At 45.8% G+C, this 21,772-nt stretch overlaps 1 protein-coding gene across 1 annotated transcript in view; it reads right to left on the bottom strand.

Annotated features, from left to right (window-relative positions):
* The window catches only part of LOC135819162 (uncharacterized), a gene marked incomplete at its 5' end in the record, with an annotated part of 333,212 nt that overhangs the window by 71,236 nt on the left and 240,204 nt on the right, over positions 1-21,772 (bottom strand). The window contains 8 exon segments of the mRNA XM_065332321.1: positions 4,958-5,073; positions 6,461-6,607; positions 7,096-7,620; positions 9,926-10,039; positions 13,877-13,996; positions 14,444-14,734; positions 16,962-17,330; positions 19,038-19,361. Coding sequence (XP_065188393.1) covers positions 4,958-5,073; positions 6,461-6,607; positions 7,096-7,620; positions 9,926-10,039; positions 13,877-13,996; positions 14,444-14,734; positions 16,962-17,330; positions 19,038-19,361 — 2,006 coding nt within the window.

The following is a 21,772-nucleotide window of genomic DNA, read 5'->3' as shown; positions in this document are numbered from 1 at the left end:
TCATCGCTTCCGCGATGGGCAGGTCTGAGGTCTGAGGTGAGTGAGTGAGTGAGTGAGTGTGTGTGTGGACTGATCGCCAGAACTTTGAACATCATTGCCGAGTCTGCAATCAACGCCAGTTTCGGAGGCGACAGGACCTGGAAGCACTGCCTACCTCTCCCCTAACCTCTCTGACAGTACCTCCCTTCGGGGAGCGTCGTGGCCATTTCTTGGCAGCTGTCAATAGTAATAGTAGTAGTAGTGTGTGTGTGCATGTGTGTGTGTGTGTGTGTGTGTGTGTGTGTGTGTGTAGCATTATAGTAATAATGCAGATTAATGGGTGCACGCGGCTGCTTCGTGCTACCACTCAAACTATGCTGCTATGATTGCTGGCGCTTTTACTGCATGCCCATGCTTTGCTGCTGGCTACAGTCACGTGCGCTGTACATCACAGTATCCATGTCGGTCACACGCCTTGGTGCATGCTCACATGGTACTCTATGCGCCGTGGCATTCTATGTGTCATACAACGTGACAACGCGACATTAATTCATGCGCGACGCTCAACGTGGGCGGCATGCGTCGTGGGCACTCAACGTGTCATGCTAAAGTTTGGGCGTTCATGCATGTCGCTCGCCTCCGATGTGGAAAGCGTGTGGCGGCGTGTGGCGTTCATGCGTGTCGCTCGCCTCCGATGTGGAAAGCATGTGGCGGCGTTATGATGACGCTTGCTTGTAGCTCAACGTGGGTGGCATGCATCGTTGCATGTCTTGCTAGAGTTTGCTCTGCTATATATTTTCGATCTGTTCTGTGCGACGATCATTCTTGCTTGCTCGTAGTGTTTTACATTTTTTATTTCGATCCGTTCTGTGTGTGGATCACTCTTGTCAGATCATTGTGTTTCTTGGGTTTGAATAATTCAGGAAAGCTGCCCTCGCCGATCGCCTGTTTCAGTGTACTTCACCACGCTGAATCCTGCCATTCTACCCCGAGCGTGGCGATCGGAGCAGGCAGCAGAGAATGCGAGTCATTGGCGACGTCTGCGTCACCAACGTCAGCTATAACTCCGACCTACAAGTCTGTCTGGCGGCCGTGGATTCACAACCTACCAGCTTAGGGAGCAGCAAGTCTTTCACACCCAGCCAGCTTAGGGAGCAGCAAGTCTTTCGCTGTACACCTTGGCACTAAAGTTCGTGAGCGGATCGTGACGGGTCAGTCCGTCGAGTTGAGTGAGCTCCTGCCCACTGTGTCTTGCTCTGTGCCGCCCGCTCGCACACAGAATGTGCTTAGATTTGAAAATGTCAGTTGGAAAATTGCGGGTGGTGGAAGACAGCGCTGCTCGCAGCAAGAGTAGGCATGTTCTTGATATTGCGGCGTGGGTTGAGGCCTTCACCGTCTTGGTCCAGATCATGGTCGACATTGCTTCGCACAGGACAGTGGAGTTGCTGTCCTATCAATTCCGCATCAAGGCTGCTGCTGACCCATCACTGAAGTGGGACATCATTGAGCCAAGTCTGTGGCAGCTGATATATTTCTGACTGTCTCCAACGCTGCTGCGAGGACGGTATGACAGCTGGTCCATTTAACACACAACCGTTTAGCCCCATGCAGTCGTCTGGGCTAGGCACTGTGCTGGCCGAGAGATTACAATGCCCTGGCCCTAGCATTGCCAGAAGGAAACTGTTTGCCAGCGATAATCTATTTTTCTTCTTCAAATACCACTTACTGTTTCGAGCATCACACCTGCCAGTCACCTCCAATGCCATTGATGCTCTGCCCGGTCCAAGTTGGATGACTCCAGAACCTTTGCTCCCACAGCTGGGGAGCGACCTGACACCATGGTCTAGCCAATCACCGCAGCAAAGTTTGTCCTTCTATTTGGGCAAGCTCCCTTTGCTGCACGAGCATTTATCCGGTGTGGAATGAGGGACACCGCCAAGGAGATCATCAAGGTAACTGTCTTACTGGTTCTCATCCGTGTTGCTTAAACTCTTGTCAGTATCCTCTTTACCACATGCTGTCTCAACGCACAAACATTTAATGCCTAGCTACCCAGTGGGCTTTTTGTCCTCGTCCCTCTCTTGGCTCCGCCAAGATCTCTCTCTCTCTCTGCAGTGCCCCCTCTCTGACTCCTCCCTTGGCTCCGCCAAGATCCTGCTCAGGCAGTGACCCCTCTCTGACCTCTCTCTTGGCTCTGCCAAGATCCTGCTCCGACAGTGACCCCTCTCTTGGCTTCGCCAAGATCCTGTTCCGGCAGTGACCCTTCTCTGACCTCTCTCTTGGCCCTGCCAAGATCCTGCTCTGGCAGTGACCCCTCTCTTTACTCAGGGCCCTCGGTCGTCGTCCCTCGGACGCAGACTCTTGTAGATACTTGGCTCCGCCAACATTCTGCTTCGGCAGTGTCTACCCGGCCGACCCTGAATCCTCTCTCGTTGATACTTGGCTCCGCCAACATTCTGCTCCGGCAGTGTCTACGTATTTCTCTTGTCTGACCTCTCTCTTGGCCCTGCCAAGATCCTGCTCCGGCAGTGACCCCTCTCTTTACTCAGGGTCCTCGGTCGCCGTCCCTCGGACGCAGACTCTTGTTGATACTTGGTTCCGCCAACATTCTGCTTCGGCAGTGTCTACCCGGCCGACCCTGAATCCTTTCTCGTAGATACTTGGCTCCGCCAACATTCTGCTCCGGCAGTGTCTACGTATTACTCTTGTCTGACTTCTCTCTTGGCCCTGCCAAGATCCTGCTCCGGCAGTGACCCCTCTCTTTACTCAGGGCCCTCGGTCGCCGTCCCTCGGACGCAGACTCTTGTAGGTACTTGGCTCCGCCAACATTCTGCTTCGGCAGTGTCTACCCGGCTGACCCTGAATCCTCTGTCTGTTTGTGTGTTTGTCTGTTTTGTGTCTGTTTGTCTGCCTGTTTGTCTGTCTGTCTGTCTGTTTCTGTGTCTATCTGCCTTTCTATTTCCTTGCCTCGTCTCCATATCAACGAGACATGAATCATTGCCACACTCAAGCAGTCGAAGGCCGAACGCTAGCAAGGCTGCTAATGTGACAGTGGCTACAGCGGGGCAATGTGCACGATTGCCACTGGCAATTCCAAGACGTTCTCGGACACGTTCAGCTCCACCACCATCTCAACTACCCGGTGGCCCACCGTGGCTGGTGGTAACCCCGCCAAGATCCTGCTCTGGCAGTGACCCCTGTCTTGGCTCTGCCAAGATCCTGCTCCGGCAGTGACATCTCTCTGACCTCTCTCTTGGCTCCGCCAAGATCCTGCTCCGGCAGTGTTTATGACTTTAACCCCGCTCACGGCTGCTTCGGTACGAGGCTTGCTGGCCACAATGGGCCATGCTCATTTCCGGCTACTCAGGGCTCTCGGTCTTCGTCCCTCGGACGTGACTATCCTCTTGGCTCCGCCAAGATCCTGCTCTCTCTCTGTAGCCTCTCACTTCGCTGGCCAGCACCCTCCTAACCGCAAGCTGCTGTGTGTTGTAGTTAATGTAGCATTATAGTAATAATGCAGATTAATGGGTGCACGCGGCTGCTTCGTGCTACTACTCAAACTATGCTGCTATGATTGCTGGCGCTTTTACTGCATGCTCATGCTTTGCTGCTGGCTACAGTCACGTGCACTGTACATCACGGTATCCATGTCGGTCACACGCCTTGGTGCATGCTCACATGGTACTCTATGCGCCGTGGCATTCTATGTGTCATACAACGTGACACTCAACGCGACATTCATTCATGCGCGACACTCAACGTGGGCGGCATGCGTCGTGGGCACTCAACGTGTCATGCTAAAGTTTGGGCATTCATGCGTGTCGCTCGCCTCCGATGTGGAAAGCGTGTGGCGTTCATGCGTGTCGCTCGCCTCCGATGTGGAAAGCGTGTGGCGGCGTTATGATGACGCTTGCTTGTAGCTCAACGTGGGTGGCATGCATCGTTGCATGTCTTGCTAGCGTTTGCTCCGCTATATATTTTCGATCCATTCTGTGCGACGATCATTCTTGCTTGCTCGTAGTGTTTTCGTTTTATATTTGGATTCGTTCTGTGTGTGGATCACTCTTGTCAGATCATTGGGTTTCATCCACCCACCTCCCATTTCTCATCTCTCATTTACTTTGATAAAGTAAATAAAGGGGTGTTGGCCATGCTCATTTCCGGCTACTCAGGGCTCTCGGTCTTCGTCCCTCGGACGTGACTATCCTCTTGGCTCCGTCAAGATCCTGCTCTCTCTGTAGCCTCTCACTTCGCTGGCCAGCACACTCCTAACAACAAGCTGCTTTTTGTTGTAGTTAATGTGTGCGTGTGTGTGTGTGTGTGTGTGAAAAATGCCAAAAAAGTAGGGATGCACTGGCCAGAAAAGGCCACTTCATAGCTGTGTGGTGTAGACCAGGCTGAATAGTGGCGGTCAATTCTTCAGCCTTGCAAGCTGTTGAATGGTGCAATCCCAGCACAAGCTGCTATGGCTTCTGCTGTAGCTTTTCTATCATCGCCTTCGGCGATGGGCGTCCAATGGTCCAATGGTGTGTGTGTGTGTGTGTGTGTTTGTGTGTGTGTGTGTGTGTGAGAGTGTGAGTGTGTGTGTGAGTATGTGAGTGTGTGTGTGTGTGTGTGTGTGTGTGCGTGTGCGTGCGTGTGTGTGTGTGTGTGTGTGTGTGTGTGTGTGCATGTGTGTGTGTGTGTGTGTGTGTGTGTGTGTGTGTGTGTGTGTGTGTGTGTGTGTGTGTGTGTGTGTGAGCATGTGTGTGTATGCCGGAATGCATGGGCGAGAGCATGTCTAGGTATGTGAGTGTGCATGCATGTGTAAGGGTAATTCTATCCGCGGATTCTCTACAGGTGGCTACCATTGCATGGTCCAGTAAGTCCAGAAAGCAAAAAATAGGTTCATGTCGACCGCGGCATTGGGTCGGAAACCCTGGCCGAGCGGGTATGACACATGTGAATCCCTGTGAAAATGTGTTTTCTAAAACCTTACCGACACTTCGCGATGTGATGTGAACCTAGAACCAAACACGAATGGATAGTTCAAGTTCAGACTAGATCCGTTGACCAAGGATGAAGTGCTGCCATTGAAGAGCTGCTGATCCAAATCTGGACAGAAGCAGAGCAGCACAAATGCACTATCTGGATATATGGCCCAATTCGGAGAGTTTCCTTGCAGAAGAAACATGCTATCACGTTTGAAGAAAAAAGCACTCGATTAATACAGGCAAGAGCAAAGGAACAAAGGCAATGGAACTTGACGAGAAGCCTTTAAAAAGTATACTTGTGAAAGCTTACAAAATGTTGTTCAACCACTTGCTGCATGTCTTTGTTTTTAAAACAGAAATGCGTTTGTATTTACTAAGACTGCTTTGATGCAAATGCTCCCAAATAGGTGAAACCATCAGGGTCAATGCCCTAGGGATCATGTGCCTGACATAATTATTATGTTTTGTTTAACTTTCATAACTGTCTATTAAACTCAGTGCTAGATATTGTCATTTCAAATGTATCCCGCCAAATGTTAGTTTATTTTCTTTTTTTCATTTGTAGTTGCAAAGTGCTAACACGTCCGTGGCTAAGTGCAGATAAGGACAGCTGCCAAGACCAATCGAGATCGATGGGGTGGCAGCTTAAATTTCTCTAGAGATCAATGATTAAAGGGGAAGTTAAGGCAAAAATCAAAATTTCACCAGTTGTAGTCTTCGGGGTGCTGAGTCGAATGGTCTTGGTCCGAGAAAGCTGAGACGCTCCCTTCCTACTTGAATCCCAATCACCACGCCAGCAGGCGACAACTTTCACACCAAGGTTCAACTCGAGTTCAACTCGAGTGACAGGACTGCACCCAAAAAAGGTCAAACACGCTAGTAAGTTGTACCCTGCAGGCACGGTGATCAGGTGACTGGTGTACGCAGGAGCACGTGACCGCTTGTTCAACCAGGTTCGATTGGGAATAAAGGAGGAACGCTGCATCGCAGCCTTTTCAGACCAAAACCAGTCGACTCAGCGTCCAAAAGACTACAACATATGGGCCAATCGCGGTCATTCATGCTTTTTTAAGAACGAAATGGCGCTTTTAGTGACATTTTGCATACAAATTCCCATCTAGTAGGGCGCAGTCACCCAGTTTCGGTGGAAGTGCGCGAGTTCGATTGGGATTCAAGTAGGAAGGGAGCGTCTCAGCTTCCTCGGACCAAGACCATTTGACTGAGCACCCCGAAGACTACAACTGGTGAAATTTTGATTTTTGCCTTAACTTCCCCTTTAACAATGAACTATAATTATGGCTTGTGTAAGACTGGGTCTGACTAAATACTATCCTGGGTCAATTGGCTGTAAACCAAGATCTCTTGGTCTTAGTTAAAGTGGTCTTCTGGGGTGCATGGTCACCCTGTCAGAGTGGTTGACTTGACAGGTTTTGACTGTATCGTATCTGGAGGACACAGCCAAGGCAAAAGTGACACAACATGCATAAGTAAGGTTCTAAGCCACTTACCCTGGCAACCACCGGATTCTGTGTGAAACTGAGATGGACTTATGCAAGAGTCACACTTATCACCTGTATATCCTGGAAGACATTGGCACTTTCCTGTTCCGTTATTACAGCTGCTGCCGTTTGACCCCATTGGAGAACAATAGCACACTGTCAAAGGAAAGACACCGACAAAAGACACTAAATCAGAAAAATGTTATAATGGCAAACTGGTCTTTCTCTAATTGCATAGGAATCTAGGAACTGAAAGTTGGCGTGGAGAATTACACTCTTGATTGCTAGAATCTAGGAACTTCTGGCCATTCACTGTTTCCACATACACTTTGTGTACAAATTGTTATCCACCTGTTTTCCACTCAATTTGAGTCCATTGGGGGTAGAGCTGAAGACCTGGGTCTTCATACAAAGAGTCTACATTGCTGTGTTGGCACATTTTTTGTTGAGCTGCCAGAGTTCAACTGGATGTCAGTATAATGTCATGACTGTGAGCCACAGATTTCTAGTAAAAATGTGAGCTACGCAATCGACGTAGTTACTCAAATTCTAGAGTTTTGCTATGCGTTTATTGCCAAAAGATATGAATTGTAGGTGTAAAGATTGTTCTCGAAGTGAAGCTGGTATACTCATCATTGATATACCTTGGCAGGCAATACTTGAGTCGTAGGCAACACACGGACTGTGTGCACCATTGGTGGCTGGCTGGAAGTAGCCTTCTTCACACTTAAAGCAGTTGCTCCCAGTGTGACCTGGACGGCATCTGCATGCACCAGTAGCAATGTCACAGGTGAGATCATAGGAGCCCTTTGCGCTACATTGACACGAGGTGCATTCGCCGCCGACCTTGTAGTGGCCCGTGCTACAAAGCTGACATCTGTGGCCAGAGTAGTTGTCTAAGCAATTGCAGATACCACTAGTTGTGTTACAGGTGTTGGCAGCTTGGGTGGTGTTGGCCACACACGGGCAGCTCTGGCATGAGTCAATCTTTCCAGTCTCAGGGTAGAAGCCAAGCTGGCATTGGTCACAGGTTTCACCGCCGATATGTTGGTTGCAGTAGCAAGTGCCATTCTCTGGGTCACAGCTATGTGTTCCTAGTGTGTTGCAAGAACATTTCTTACAGAACACTCCACCCCTGTCGCGTGTGTGCATGTCAGGACATGGAAGCACTACAGAGATGGAAACAGGAAAAGAAAGCACACAGGAAAGAGTTCTTGCTTAACACTCATCCACCCTCCTTCCCACCCCACCCCACCCCATCTCTCCCTCTCCCTCTCCTCTGTCTGTCTGTCTGTCTGTCTGTCTGTCTGTCTGTCTGTCTGTCTGTCTGTCTGTCTGTCTGTCTGTCTAGCTGTCTGGCTGTATGTGTCTCATAAGCCGGTTTGTGAAAAGGCTTTGTCTGTCTGTTTTTTTGCAAGATAGACACGCTGTTACAAGGTAAAAACTAAAAAAGCATTCGGCCGTTGAAAAATCTGCGAAAATGTCACCATCACCACCACCACCGTTGTGCTCTGTGGCCGACCACGTACACTTCCCACAACAGCAACAAGAGGTTCCTTCATTGTATTGAAATATTATTCCTTCTGACAGCTGTTTCTGCTATTGAGACCTCATCAAAGAAGGTTGAATTGTTGAATGATTGGACAAAAATATGCACCTGTGTTGTACTGTCTCTTGAAATACATGTTAGAGATGGCGCGCTGATGGGCCCGGGCTTGGTGCTTGAGTGTGAAAAACCTACACACATCCAGGACTACTTCGGGAAAGGAGCTGTGGACATTGTTGCAAGTTTTAATTAACAGGGACATCAGACTAGAGTTGATAATGATGGCCAGCTGTTGTTCATGCCTGTTTTCAGGTGCCCGCTTCAAGCGCCTGTGCACTTGTATGTGTGTGCGCGCATGTGTGTGAGTGTGCATGGCGCATGGGTCAGGACTATTCAGTTTGAAGAGTGAAGAGAACTTGACACTTGTATGCAATTAAAGATTCGATGAATCTATCCAGTTGCGATGAGAAACTTGAGACCTCATTGAAATATCAGGAAGGGTTTCTAACAAGTGGGGTGGTGAAGAAACTAGCTGCTCAAGAGAACCACTAATAGGCCATTCACACTACGGTCCAGAAGTCACATTTTCATGCTTTCTCAGTAGGGCGCCATGGAAAACATGGTTTGGCGGGAGGCTTGAAAACGTGAGCCCGCAAACTGTCCCACGGCCTCGACACCCCTGGCTGTACGTTTTCTCGGTTAAGATTCAAAGGTTGTGGTTTTTCTGTTTTTCTTTCGACCGACGACCCTGTCCAACCGAACTTTCAATCCCGAGTCTGAGCACATACTCAATCGAAATTTATTGCAACTTGCTGAAATCAACTGATAAAATCAATGATGACCAGAAATGCGAAGGAGCAAAAGGCTACACACCTGCTGAATAATCGCATGGAAGCAGTCGCCCTCGCGAAACGCTTCTCCATGAAAGAAGTACACAACAATGTCGACTTGCTCAAGAAGAAGGGAGGAGAGCTGTACAAGGCCCATCGTCTACAAGACTTGTTCGTGATTTCATTTTATGAAAATTAACCCTTTCAGTGCTAATGACGAGATATCTCGCTCTGTAAAGTGTACCTGAACGGCGGATGACGAGGTATCTCGCTCCACTGCCCTCGCAATAGCACGGAGTGCATATAATTATCACTGTACAAACTGTCGTAACTCTTGTCAACGGTGGCCGATTGTCACAAACAAAATACCGTTGGAAAGGCATTGAGCTCTGCGTTCCAGTGAAACATCTTTGCGATGAGACTAGATTTGAGCGAGGGATGAAGAATAGAATTGCAAAAATAAGCTTTCTGGCCATCAGTTCAAACTTTTTGCCCGCGACTCGCCTTTTTTATGGGATTTCCCTTTGCTCCAGCGCATGCGTGTTGGGCATCAAACAAAGCGCTCGGATCTCAGCTTTGCAGCGAAGTTTGAATCGTGAACTTTGGTTTACTTTTAAGAGAGATGGCGAACGAAAATATATTACGAAGTTGTTTTTGCCATTCTGAGACAAGTTTTTTGTATTAAATTTGTATTTGTGTAAATGGATTCTCCACAGGCCTTAGCCTAAATCGAGACAGTCTCCATGTATACGGGCATCTTCTAGAGCACATAGAAGTGACCCTGGCATGCCTATGGATCTGAGAAGTACAAGGGAGTCTTTGCTTGGCTCAGGCCCTTCCAGCAAGCTATAGATCGTGGAAATCTATCAATGAATGCAAATATGACGAAAGATTTTCCTCGGCGACGTGCATGCATTGTTCGAAATTGAAGTAGGTGCGCTGAAAGCTTAGCCGGCTGGGATAACTAGGCCAGAAGTGAAAGGGTTAAATCCTGTTTCCTTTCATACATCTTAGACCTAGACTTGGAATTGGAACAACTATTGCACAGAGCAATCATGAAGAGGCAGGCTGTTCTGGAATAGGAAAACCACTCCTTACATGATTGGCATACAGATCCAGTGTAGCCATCTGGGCAAATGCACTTGTAACTGAGAATGCCATCCACACATGTAGCATTGTTGGAGCATGGATTAGACAAGCACTCATTGTAGTCTACAACAACACAAAGGATGAATCAGAAGAAAAGAGCCCCATTCTTGCTAATATTTCACAAAGCAGGATTTGCCACAAATAGAACTATAACTTAGGGCAGGCAGAAACACAAAAAAGCAAAGTTGCACAACTCTCTCATTTAAAATGTTGCGACTTCGGCAGTAACATGTGAACATGGTGCTCCTGTAAGCCTTGAAACTTGACTCACGACCGCAGTCAGCTCAGGAAAGTCCAAAGTCAGCCATATGTCACGTCAGTTGGCAGGAAGCACCAGCTCCAAAGTTTAGAGTAGTCACCTCCCTTTTAACAATATAGAAAGTCTGTGATGTGTTGTTGAGCCCCATGTACACTGAAATCGCTAAAACTCGGCTTGGCATTAACTTCCGTTAGATTTTTAGGTGATAGTAGCTAAGGAAATTTTGTTCCCAATTTTTTTAGAAGCAAGTTCACAGTAAAAGGTCAACAACAATTCAGAGTTGGCTTGAGACTCGGTTAGGCCGAGTTTTCCGCACCTTTAGGAATGCCACCACCCTCAAGGATCAAGGTGCAGACGCAGCTCCTACAGAGGTTGTGCCAATGTGCCTTTATGAACCCTCTAGTATTGACTATCGACTGCATTTTCGTTGAATGGCATGAAAAAACACAAAAATCGAAAAAATGAGTAAGGGGCAGCACTTTTTCACAAGGGGGGGGGGGGGCTGCGCCCCCTACCCCCTTTGGCTATAACCCTGCTATGGTATATCAGACCCACCACCAAAGTGGTCACGAGCTCCCAATCAACTTTGGGTCGCAGCATGGCTGCTGCTTCCAAGGAGGACTGTTTAACCTGGTAGATCCGGGTGCTCAAAATCCAACCACTTTGACATTCAAACAATGTTCTGAGGCCAGGCTCGATTGAACCAAGCCAACTTTCGATGCGATGTGTTTCTCCAAAGGGTGCTGATTTTTTAATGCCAAAGTTGTGTGTCGTATAGGGTGCTCTTATTCCAGCTGGCTAGAAGGTATCTCGTAGTCCATGCTTGTTTCTCCTAATTGCTAACTTGCTATCCCTCGATTATGACAAATACACCAAACCAATACATTTGGTGTATGCTCCCACCAGTCTACTTTGCAAAAGGGTGTTATGTTAGGAAAAGGCAAGCTGTTTTTAGTCGGATCGGTGAAGAAGCTGCTGCGGTTTGAAAGTCGTAAACAGTGGTGGAGATGCAAGGAGTGTCCACATTTCTGCAATGATGGGTGGGTTTTAGTAACTTCTTCCTGCCTAATTGCTAACTTGCTATCCCTCGATTATGACAAATACACCAAAACAATACATTTGGTGTATGCTTTTTTAATGCCAAAGTTTTGTGTCGTATAGGGTGCTCTTATTCCAGCTGGCTAGAAGGTATCTCGTAGTCCATGCTTGTTTCTCCTAATTGCTAACTTGCTATCCCTCGATTATGACAAATACACCAAACCAATACATTTGGTGTATGCTCCCACCAGTCTACTTTGCAAAAGGGTGTTATGTTAGGAAAAGGCAAGCTGTTTTTAGTCGGATCGGTGAAGAAGCTGCTGCGGTTTGAAAGTCGTAAACAGTGGTGGAGATGCAAGGAGTGTCCACATTTCTGCAATGATGGGTGGGTTTTAGTAACTTCTTCCTGCCTAATTGCTAACTTGCTATCCCTCGATTATGACAAATACACCAAAACAATACATTTGGTGTATGCTTTTTTAATGCCAAAGTTTTGTGTCGTATAGGGTGCTCTTATTCCAGCTGGCTAGAAGGTATCTCGTAGTCCATGCTTGTTTCTCCTAATTGCTAATTTGCTATCCCTCGATTATGACAAATACACCAAAACAATACATTTGGTGTATGCTCCCATCAGTCTACTTTGCAAAAGGGTGTTATGTTAGGAAAAGGCAAGCTGTTTTTAGTCGGATCGGTGAAGAAGCTGCTGCGGTTTGAAAGTCGTAAACAGTGGTGGAGATGCAAGGAGTGTCCACATTTCTGCAATGATGGGTGGGTTTTAGTAACTTCTTCCTGCCTGGCCATTCCCAGCTCTTAGCTGGCTCTTGACGTTAGAGTCAAGGTCTGTTTCACGCTCTGTCCGCTCAGTATCGGTTGTGGTAAAATTGATTTTGTATGAACTGTAACCCAATTTGTATGTGTAAAGAGAAAAGGACTTGTAAGTTACTAGTAACAGTCCACCAAGGTAACGAGATAATATAGTCAAATAGTGTGACAACAAGGCACAAAACTGACAAGGATGGGGGGAGCCTTCCAAGTTGGAAGGTTGCTCGTTTGCGCTTCATAGATGTGTTGGAACCAGGTGTCAGGTCGTCCAATGTCTCACTGTCTCAGTTTTGTGCCTTGTCGTCGCACTATCTGACTGTACCTTGGTGGACTGTTAGTAATAACTACCGTACTTTCTGCAATAAAAGCGCAATGTGGTGGTGTGGTGTATTGGATTCCATGAATGCACTGTACTTGTTTCAAAGGTGGTCTGACTTGTACTACTATAGGAGACTGTACTAGTATTGGAGACGTGTACTTTTATTGTTTCTGGAAAGATTGATTGCCTCGGTTGGGTGGCAAAACACTCGTGATCATGATGCTGCAAGGCTGTGAATACATCCAACCATGGTAAGGATCAGTGTACAGAGGCACAACGATGATGAATGGGTAATAAAAACGAAGTATGGTGAACCCTGGTATCTGTGCCCCAGTAATGCCCATCACATCATTCCGGCATGTACTATTATTAGAGACTCCTTTTATAGTTTTGATCCACAGTCAACATGTACTAAAATGGGAGACGTACTGGTATTGGAGACGTGTACGTTTAATGGGGAAAATACGGGTGTAACTTATTGGTCCTTTTCTCTTTACATACTACTATTGGCTCAACATCCGAGTTTATATCAATTTGTATGTTGTAAAAACATTCAAAACCCACTCGTTTGGTGATGTTTCTACTGTGTGTATCTAGCACTTTGACACATTGTGGTGTCTGATGATTGCCTGGCTGCATAAAATTCTGAGTTAAACCCAACCTGAACGTGCTCCGCTAAGTCTGCTATGAACTTTTGAATACATGAGCGGGGCTTTGTTGTCGTTTCAGATGAATTTGTTGACCAGGTTCCTCACACAGTCTCGGCCAAGGCAAGGCGCAAAATTAATAATTTATCTCTGCTTTCAGATTCCCATAAACCTTTTCTCACGCCCAGCAGTCACGGCTGTAAGGGTTCTTCTGCGCTAACACCTCTCGGAAGAAGAGAATTTCTTCATCAGAAATAAACCAGGTCCTCTTTATCCCAAATGGGATAGAGGGTGGAATGGACGAAAAAGAGGATGTAAGCATTGAAAACTGACAACCCATACTTGATTTAACAAACAAAAAATGGTAATCGTCAAAAGAGGAACCCATCTCGATCTGCACGTGTTTATATAATCCAACCAGTTAAAACACTATGTGGCATCCATGTACAATTTTGGGGTTTAATAAGCAGGATCAACATATCAAACATTAGCCCGTAAACCTGAGGGCTGTCATGTTGTCTTTCCGTAACTGGGTAACTGTTTTGTGATGGCTGGGAGTGATCACCGCAAAAGTTAACATCACCGTCCTTTAGCTAACGATCCCCATTACTGAAATGGAACTTTGGACTTGTTGGGTTTTCCTTATTGTTTTGGTTGCGTTTCTTCTCTGAACCCTTCCTTTGTAGATTAGCTGTTCTTGTGGGTAGATAAATCGAGAGAACTGTCATCCGAGAATTGCAGCACACACATATACAAGAAAGGAAATAGGAGGCAGTTTGTGATGCTTTGCTTTGCTCAATGTGTGCAACAGTTACCTTCTGCTTTTATTTCACAGTTGCTCCCCCTCCATCCTGCATCACACTGGCAAGTGTACTGTGCAATGCCTGGGGTGCACTGCCCATTCATGCATGGGTTGGAACCACATTCATTGATATCTGCAGGCCAGTTAGTAAACAGCATTCAAACACAAGCAAAACAAGTGCTAACTCAGCTGCTCCAGCATAACTTACAAAGTCAAACCGATTGCTAACTCAGCAGCTACCCTGGCTTTCCCTTCCAGTATCCACAGTTGTTGCCTATGCTACAAGAGAGCAATCCAGGGTTCACCTATGAACTTGGCCTTAGGGAACCAAAAGATAATATCTTCAATGCATTTGGCTGAATAGTGCAATGGTGGGATCTAGTGTCAGGTAACAGTCTCCAAGCAATAGCCAAGAGTATTTATTTTGGCAGGTGTTTCACATCTTTCTTATGTGACCCGTTTGTGTTGCAACTGTACTTGGCATGTAAAGTGGTGAGTGGAACAAACATGGTAAAATCAAGTGACCCGATTATCCCGGAATTGACTAAGGACGGAAGCTGGCATGAAACATGTTCCTTACCTTGAATGGAGATATTTGCCATAGTCGACACAGCCCTGCCATGTGTGTTGCTGACGACACAATAGTATACTCCACTATGGAGTGTTTCATTGGCATTCACAATACGAAGGGAGCGGGATTTGGACTGGCCGTTCCAGATCTCACTGATCGTGTCATTAGAAAACAATGTTGCTGTTGAGTTCCAAGTGATCACCGGCAATGGATTACCAGAGGCAATACATGTTAGTGTGAAGTTCTGGCTCACATCAAGAATATACTCTTCCTGTAAGTCCGTGGTGAAATTGGCACCAACTGCATATCAGCAAGCACATACAATGTAATAAAAAGAAAGTAAATTATCGTTTCCGTTCCCGAAGGGAACTCACGACGGCCGCTAACACCCGATACACCCTAGCGGCAGATGCAGCGCCTAATGGTGGGGGTGAGTGGATAAGTCTCACAACCACTGGCACAAGTGCCGAAAACGACCCCATTAGCTGCATCCATGTACCGCTTGTGCCTGGCCACAAGTTCCCAGTTGACCGTGGGTAGCGGCACGGCTGGAAAAACCGCTCCCATACAATACATACAATGCATACAATGTAGAACAGCAGAATAGATTTTAAATCACCCACCAACCAGGATCATAGCAGCAACAGGAGTAGTCTGATACAAGGAGCACCTCACCTACTTGTGCATGAAGCTCAGAGTCACATCAGTTTTTCAGTCCGTTTCTTGTTCTAAGAGGCTCTGCCCTTGGGCATCAAGCACTCGATTATACGGCCACGGGCGGCCTGGTTCCTTTTTGCATAGAAAATGACCTATGTAACAGCCTGCATTTGAAATGAGCTGGTCTCACTGGTCTCACCGGCTCACTAGCTTGTCTTTACAAAGGGATATGCAATGTATGTATGTATGGTCCACATCTAAAATGGGGAATGATTTGTGCCATAAATCATAAGAGTGCAATTCTTCACCCCAAATGATCTTTTCAGTGGCTTTTCACACCGAGTGATTCCAAACTGAGCCACCTTTACTCTCCCCACCACCTTTCATACCAATTTATACAGGATGCAAATACATAACAATAACCACTATGACTTTCACAACACGTTATCTCCTGGCAGCTATGCACACATGCAATGCTCTGGACACAGTGTTGCATTTTGCGCTATTGCTTTGAATTTTAATAAGTCAAAGCAATGGTGCAAAATGCAACACTAGGGGTTCGATGGGTGCTAGGAGAGAGAGAGAGCGAGTTGAGAATTGAGAGCGGTCGTGTTTTCAGACCATCACAATACAGGTACATACTTTGTACATGCCACGTAACATATGTGGCATTTAATAGAGAAAATCATGCAATTCTATACAAGTGCACAATATCATGTAGCACATGCAGCAGTATCTGGTGAATTGCCTGAGGATTATGAGGATAGCTTGCATGCCATGGCACTACCGGTACGGCTATTTCTTACAAGAAATAGCCCTGCAAAAGAATTTCCTCAAAATAATTGACTCAGATGGATGTTATCGCATGAGCTGATTGTTTAGTAACTGGTGGTGTTAGTGGACAGTATAGCGTAACTTGTAGTTCCTTGGTCTTTCTCTCAAAATAATATTGTGTTTATTTCATCAAAGCAGCATAAGTGTTGTTCACACGAAACTCTAAGTAATGGCGAAGAAGTGGTTGGCTTTGCAATTACCACGTAACAATTCTGTGTATGCGTATACTCAATCTATGGACAGCTAGCTATTTTGAGTGTTGTTTAGTTGTTTTAAAACCCTTAATTCAGTTCACACCTGCATACTATTACCAACACTCACTAATTGGCCTTGCAGTGCGCATAGACAAACTTAATAACATGAAAATTATTTTCCCTTATGATCGCTCAAAATCAAAATTAATTACAGTTGCAACCAAACATTCTGACTTCTGTAGTGGAGTGTGGATACATCTATTCAGTCCCTCACAAGACAGCCATTATGCTAAACCGATCTTCTTTAGTTCGCTATCAGAGTGCGCCATGTCATCTCTCTCTCTCTTGCTATACATAAAGCGGTACTAACATGTGCATGCGTACACATGCGTACATACAACTGCATGTACGATATCTACAGAGAGCTCTACACCCGGATACTGAACAATTATTTGAACACTTCTCAAGTTGCCTAATAGCACCTTTCTGCAAACTTTCACTTTCACAAGATGCCAAGAACCACTTCAATAATTGAACCCCAGTATTGATTCAGATACAAGCACACATCAAACAAATCCTGTTGGCCAATATCTGAAAAAGTAATGAAATGGAGGTGGCATTTTGCATCCTTTTAACTATTTGTGTACATGAATGAATGAATGAATAAATGCAAGGATGTGAGGATGCATGTATGTGTGATGGCTGTCTGTCTGTCTGTCTGTCTGTCTATCTCACTGTAGCTCTTTCATTCTCTAACTACTGGCTGTTTTTCACCTTCTGAAAGAGAGAGACATTTTCAATCGAAACTCATAGCAAAACATGTAGTCAGCTGTGAGACATACATAACACATTGAGGCTGGTTGTTGCTGTAGCCGAGAAGGAAGATTCCACCCTGCTTGACTGGTCAATATTGATCTGGTTTGTTGTATTTGCCAAACCGTTGCTTGCAACACACAGGTACTTGTTGAGATTTTCACGTGTCACATTGGTCAAGGACAGTGTCGACTTTACTTTGAAATCTCCTGCTGATGTCTTTGTTGGTGGATAAACAGTAATAGTGATTTGTGAAGAGTTAGATAGCTCTTCCCTGGAGCCGTCATACCAAGCCACATTTGAAATTGGGAGGCTAGTAAATTCACAGTCCAAGTTGACAATTTCGGTGCTCTCGTTGACAGTGATTGTTGGAGTAATCAGGGTGTTCTTTGGAGATCCTGGAAAAATCGGAAGCAGAGAAAATATCACTATAATGCAAATAGCACCAAGAGAAAACTGTGCATGGCTATCCTGCAAACTTGCCAATGCCCCCTCCCGGACCTCCACCGTACTATCCATGGTATGCTAGGTTATTCACTCCTTCAAATGCGCGATCACTCTGTACCTGGCATGTGGAACTACAAGTACTTCAGTATTAATTTTTAAAGCAAGCACATAATAGGAGAGCCCCTCGATAGGCCTCTGCGGCCTTTGGACAATCCTTAAATAAAAATCAATCAATATCCTCAAGCACCATAAATCGGTAAATATGCTCTTATGGCACTCACCTGCTACCGAAGACAACCATATGCATGCCATAAACACTCATTAACCCTTTGTGACCCCATCGATTGATATACGATCGATTGGTATACAGTAGCACTAAATTTTTTTATCTCTGGTGTTCCTTCACTGATTTCCGTAAACGAAGCATCTACATTTCGAGAGGAACCTTGGCTATCACGTCCAAGTAAGTTATCCGAAGTCTCTACGAGGTACGATGCCGCCGTGGTGAGACTTGAGGTCGTAGGAAAACTGAAAAATTCACTCCGATCGAAAAAATTTAAATTTTCAGACTGCCCTTGGCAGAGGTTTTCCCTGGAGTGCTACATCATACTCAAGCATGCTGCACACCAAAATTTTGTGCTTGACACGAGCTTTCCGCTGTAGTTTGTTTGAAGTCGATGTGATGAAGGAGAATGGAATGGCAGCTGTTTGAACATTGCTGGACCTGTTCGCGCACGGCTGCTGTTTTGGGCGCCATTCTAGGCCACGCAGAGCAGAAGCCATGCAGGTAGCTGGCTTGAGTGTGGTATTAGTCGCTTCGTCTTGGAAATACCTTTCCAGCGGTGGCAAGTTTGTAAAAATCGGTGAATGTTTGGCAGAGATACAAGCAAAAGTGCATGTTTTTGAAGGTGAGTAAATTGTCGTACTTTCAGTGGGGTCACAAAGGGTTAACATCTTCTGCCATTGGACGGTGAAATAAAAAAAAATAAAAAAAATCCCACTCCCCATGCTAGAGGATAGGTCAGTCACACACACACACACGTGCAGGATGCGACACACCAGGATACAAGTGAGTTAGGTTTGGAGTAATGGGAATGTTGGGTAGAATAGCTGGCCTCGGTTGAACGCGCGCTAATGAATCGTGAGGTCGGCCTGCCGAGGGCAGGTGCTGTATATGACCAAGTGGATCAGACGGCGTTGAGCAGGAACATTTCATGTCCCATGCAAGATTAATAGTAGAGCGCGAGAGGCCAGTTATGGAGGAGTGCCCGCAACTGTTTGTTTCAAAATATGGGATGGTGAAAGAGAATTGGGATATTGAATCACAGTTAGGAGAGGTTGAGAATAGAGTAGGAGTAAGAAATGGGATGAGGAGGTTGGGTCAGAATTTGAAAGCTGTCTGCGGGCAAGGAAACTGGAAAAGACAGCAAGCTCTGTTTTATGTACGGGAAACTTGCGCATGCACAGAGTGTGTGTTAACCGGCATTAGCAACATTAATGCACATATACATCTCTTTCACTTCTTTAGCTGTCATGTGTACTTGAACAGGACTCTCCTAGTCGACGAAGGTTCATGCGCTCACATGTTTGTATCTCAAACAAATCCCTAAGGTTAATAGAATTTTACAATTTTTCATATCCCCTAACTAGGGACTTACCTAAAACAGTGACATTGAGTGAATTCGAGTCAGTCATGTCAACATCATTATCAACAGTACACCAGTAGTAGCCTTCATCTGAGTACTGGATGTTATCAATCTGCAGAATACCGACGGCTTGTTCAGTTGTAGTATTGAAGCTGTATTTGGTAACCTTGACCCCACTGCGTGTCTCAGTAGCATTGTCAAAGCTTGCAGTGGTACTGAACCACTTAATCGCTGGTTGAGGATTGCCTGTGGCTGTACATTTAGCTATCAATGCTTGATCAACATGGTAGACCTTTTGTCTTGGTGCGTCCATGAAAAGTCGGGTCCGGAAAAGACCTGTAAAATAGAGTATTTATAACAAGCAAGATGAGTGACAAAGACTGTAGGGTGAGAATTGCACTGATTAGACCTGATATGAAGAGACTCTTGACAGTGATACATGGTAAGCTCAGCTGAAAACTGGACATGCACCTCTTTTATTTGTACATACTTAATTAATGGTCAGAATTTAGTTTCCCTAACGAGAGAGCTTGGAAGCTCAGGGCCCTGCGCTATGCTTTGTTGCCTAGCTCATCGTGCATGTTGTTAGAACTGATGGAAATGCTTTTTCCTTTGATAAGCTACATTGTATTGCAAAAACGTTTCAATGAGATACTGAAGTAACGTCTTCTGCATAGCTATGGGACCGGCGCTGACTCTGCCGATCACGGGCGTTCTGGAGTCGACGGGATGTCTGTCCTGACGTTTCCTGGGACCGTCGCTGACTCTGCCGATCACAGGCGTTCTTCTTCTTCTTATGATTATACTGACGGCAACTAACATCCATTCTGATTGCATTTACTCGTCTCCCTACTTCGTATTTCTTTGCAGAAAATCTCCCCATACAGCAGGGAGACGTTTACATAATATGACTCCCTGCTATACATCTACATGACTGTATATAATACTCATAAAAAGGACACACTTCAGGCTCATTACAAACATCTTGAAAGTTTTTGTCTTCACAAGTATACTTTCAAGCCTTCTCATCAGGTGAAATACAGGCAAGGGAAAAGGAACAGGAACAGTGGATTAAATACAGTAAGAAGGTGGTAAAACAGCGCAAAAAGAAAGAAAGAAAGAAGATAGCTAAAGTAAACAGCGAAAATTGCAATAATGACACAAAGGTGCAAATGCGAGAAAACTCAATAAGCGCGACATGTAGTGCGACAACAAGAGACAACCACTGGACATACATGTAACTAACGAGGTTTTGACGACCTACCTAACAGCCTAAGTGTGAATTTGATTTGTTTCTGCTTGCAAAGGTTGGGTTTCCTTGTGTGCCAATTATCCAAGTTGATTTATCACTTCGAGTGTCGGCAATGTGAGAGCCGATATGTAGGTAGGACTCTTCAACATCTGGACGCACGCATCCGACAACACGCACCGCTACACCTTATTCCACAACACGCACGATCCACTCGACCACGGAGGGGACGTCCAGCAAAGAATCATCCTGGTACAAGATGGTCCAACGCAGCGGCATCAACACGAAGCAACGTCACCTCACAATTAACTAGACCACCAGAAAAACAACCGGACAAGACACCTACGTGCGTGGCAGTGACAGGAACCGCATCAACCAGAAGAATGACAAGATCGGCAACGGCGGCGATGGCAGCGACTAAAGCACAGACAGAGGCAACGGCTAGGGTCCACTCGACTAGCCATGTGAAATCGGATGTGTCCACCGCACATGCTGATTGTTCTGATGTTAGTTCTGATAAGTATGAGTCGTCCATTGCTAGTCATTTGTTTGAGCATCCTGATTGTCGTGCTGTGTATTCGGATGATTGTTTTTCGATTGTGTCACGTGTACGCAGTGCTAGATTGCTGAATGTTTTGGAAGCTGTATACATCCACACAAGGAAACCCAACCTTTGCAAGCAGAAACAAATCAAATTCACACTTAGGCTGTTAGGTAGGTCGTCAAAACCTCGTTAGTTACATGTATGTCCAGTGGTTGTCTCTTGTTGTCGCACTACATGTCGCGCTTATTGAGTTTTCTCGCATTTGCACCTTTGTGTCATTATTGCAATTTTCGCTGTTTACTTTAGCTATCTTCTTTCTTTCTTTCTTTCTTTTTGCGCTGTTTTACCACCTTCTTACTGTATTTAATCCACTGTTCCTGTTCCTTTTCCCTTGCCTGTATTTCACCTGATGAGAAGGCTTGAAAGTATACTTGTGAAGACAAAAACTTTCAAGATGTTTGTAATGAGCCTGAAGTGTGTCCTTTTTATGAGTATTATCGCATTTTTGTCTCAGAGGAAACTGTTGACTGTATATACGTTATAATTATTATGCTATCGGCTTACATGCGATTCCCGGGCTGGTCGACAGGCGGCCCAGCCAGCCTGCTAGTGGGATCTCGGCCTCGCACACATATCCACACAAAATGTTACTGCACTGAATGCATTCCCCCGATACACTTCGCATATATACTCATTCTCTTGATGGTACCGTACTCTTGATGGTACGGGACAGGTACAGGATAGCGCCAGGCATGTCGATGGCACAAACAAACAAACAAATTGTGGCCAGCTGTCTTTACTGGTACGGTACAGTACGGGACAGATACGGGATAGCGCCAGGCGTGACACAAACAAACAAACACACACACACACACAAATACCAAATTAAAGCTGTGTGGATCCTGGCTAGCGCCAGACGTTACTGAAGTAACGTCTTCTGCATAGCTACGGGAA

This window comes from Sycon ciliatum, chromosome 6, assembly GCF_964019385.1.
Source record: "Sycon ciliatum chromosome 6, ocSycCili1.1, whole genome shotgun sequence".
Lineage (NCBI taxonomy): Eukaryota > Metazoa > Porifera > Calcarea > Leucosolenida > Sycettidae > Sycon > Sycon ciliatum.
Note: the sequence above shows the minus strand (reverse complement) of the source record. Positions and strands in the feature narration are given on the sequence as shown.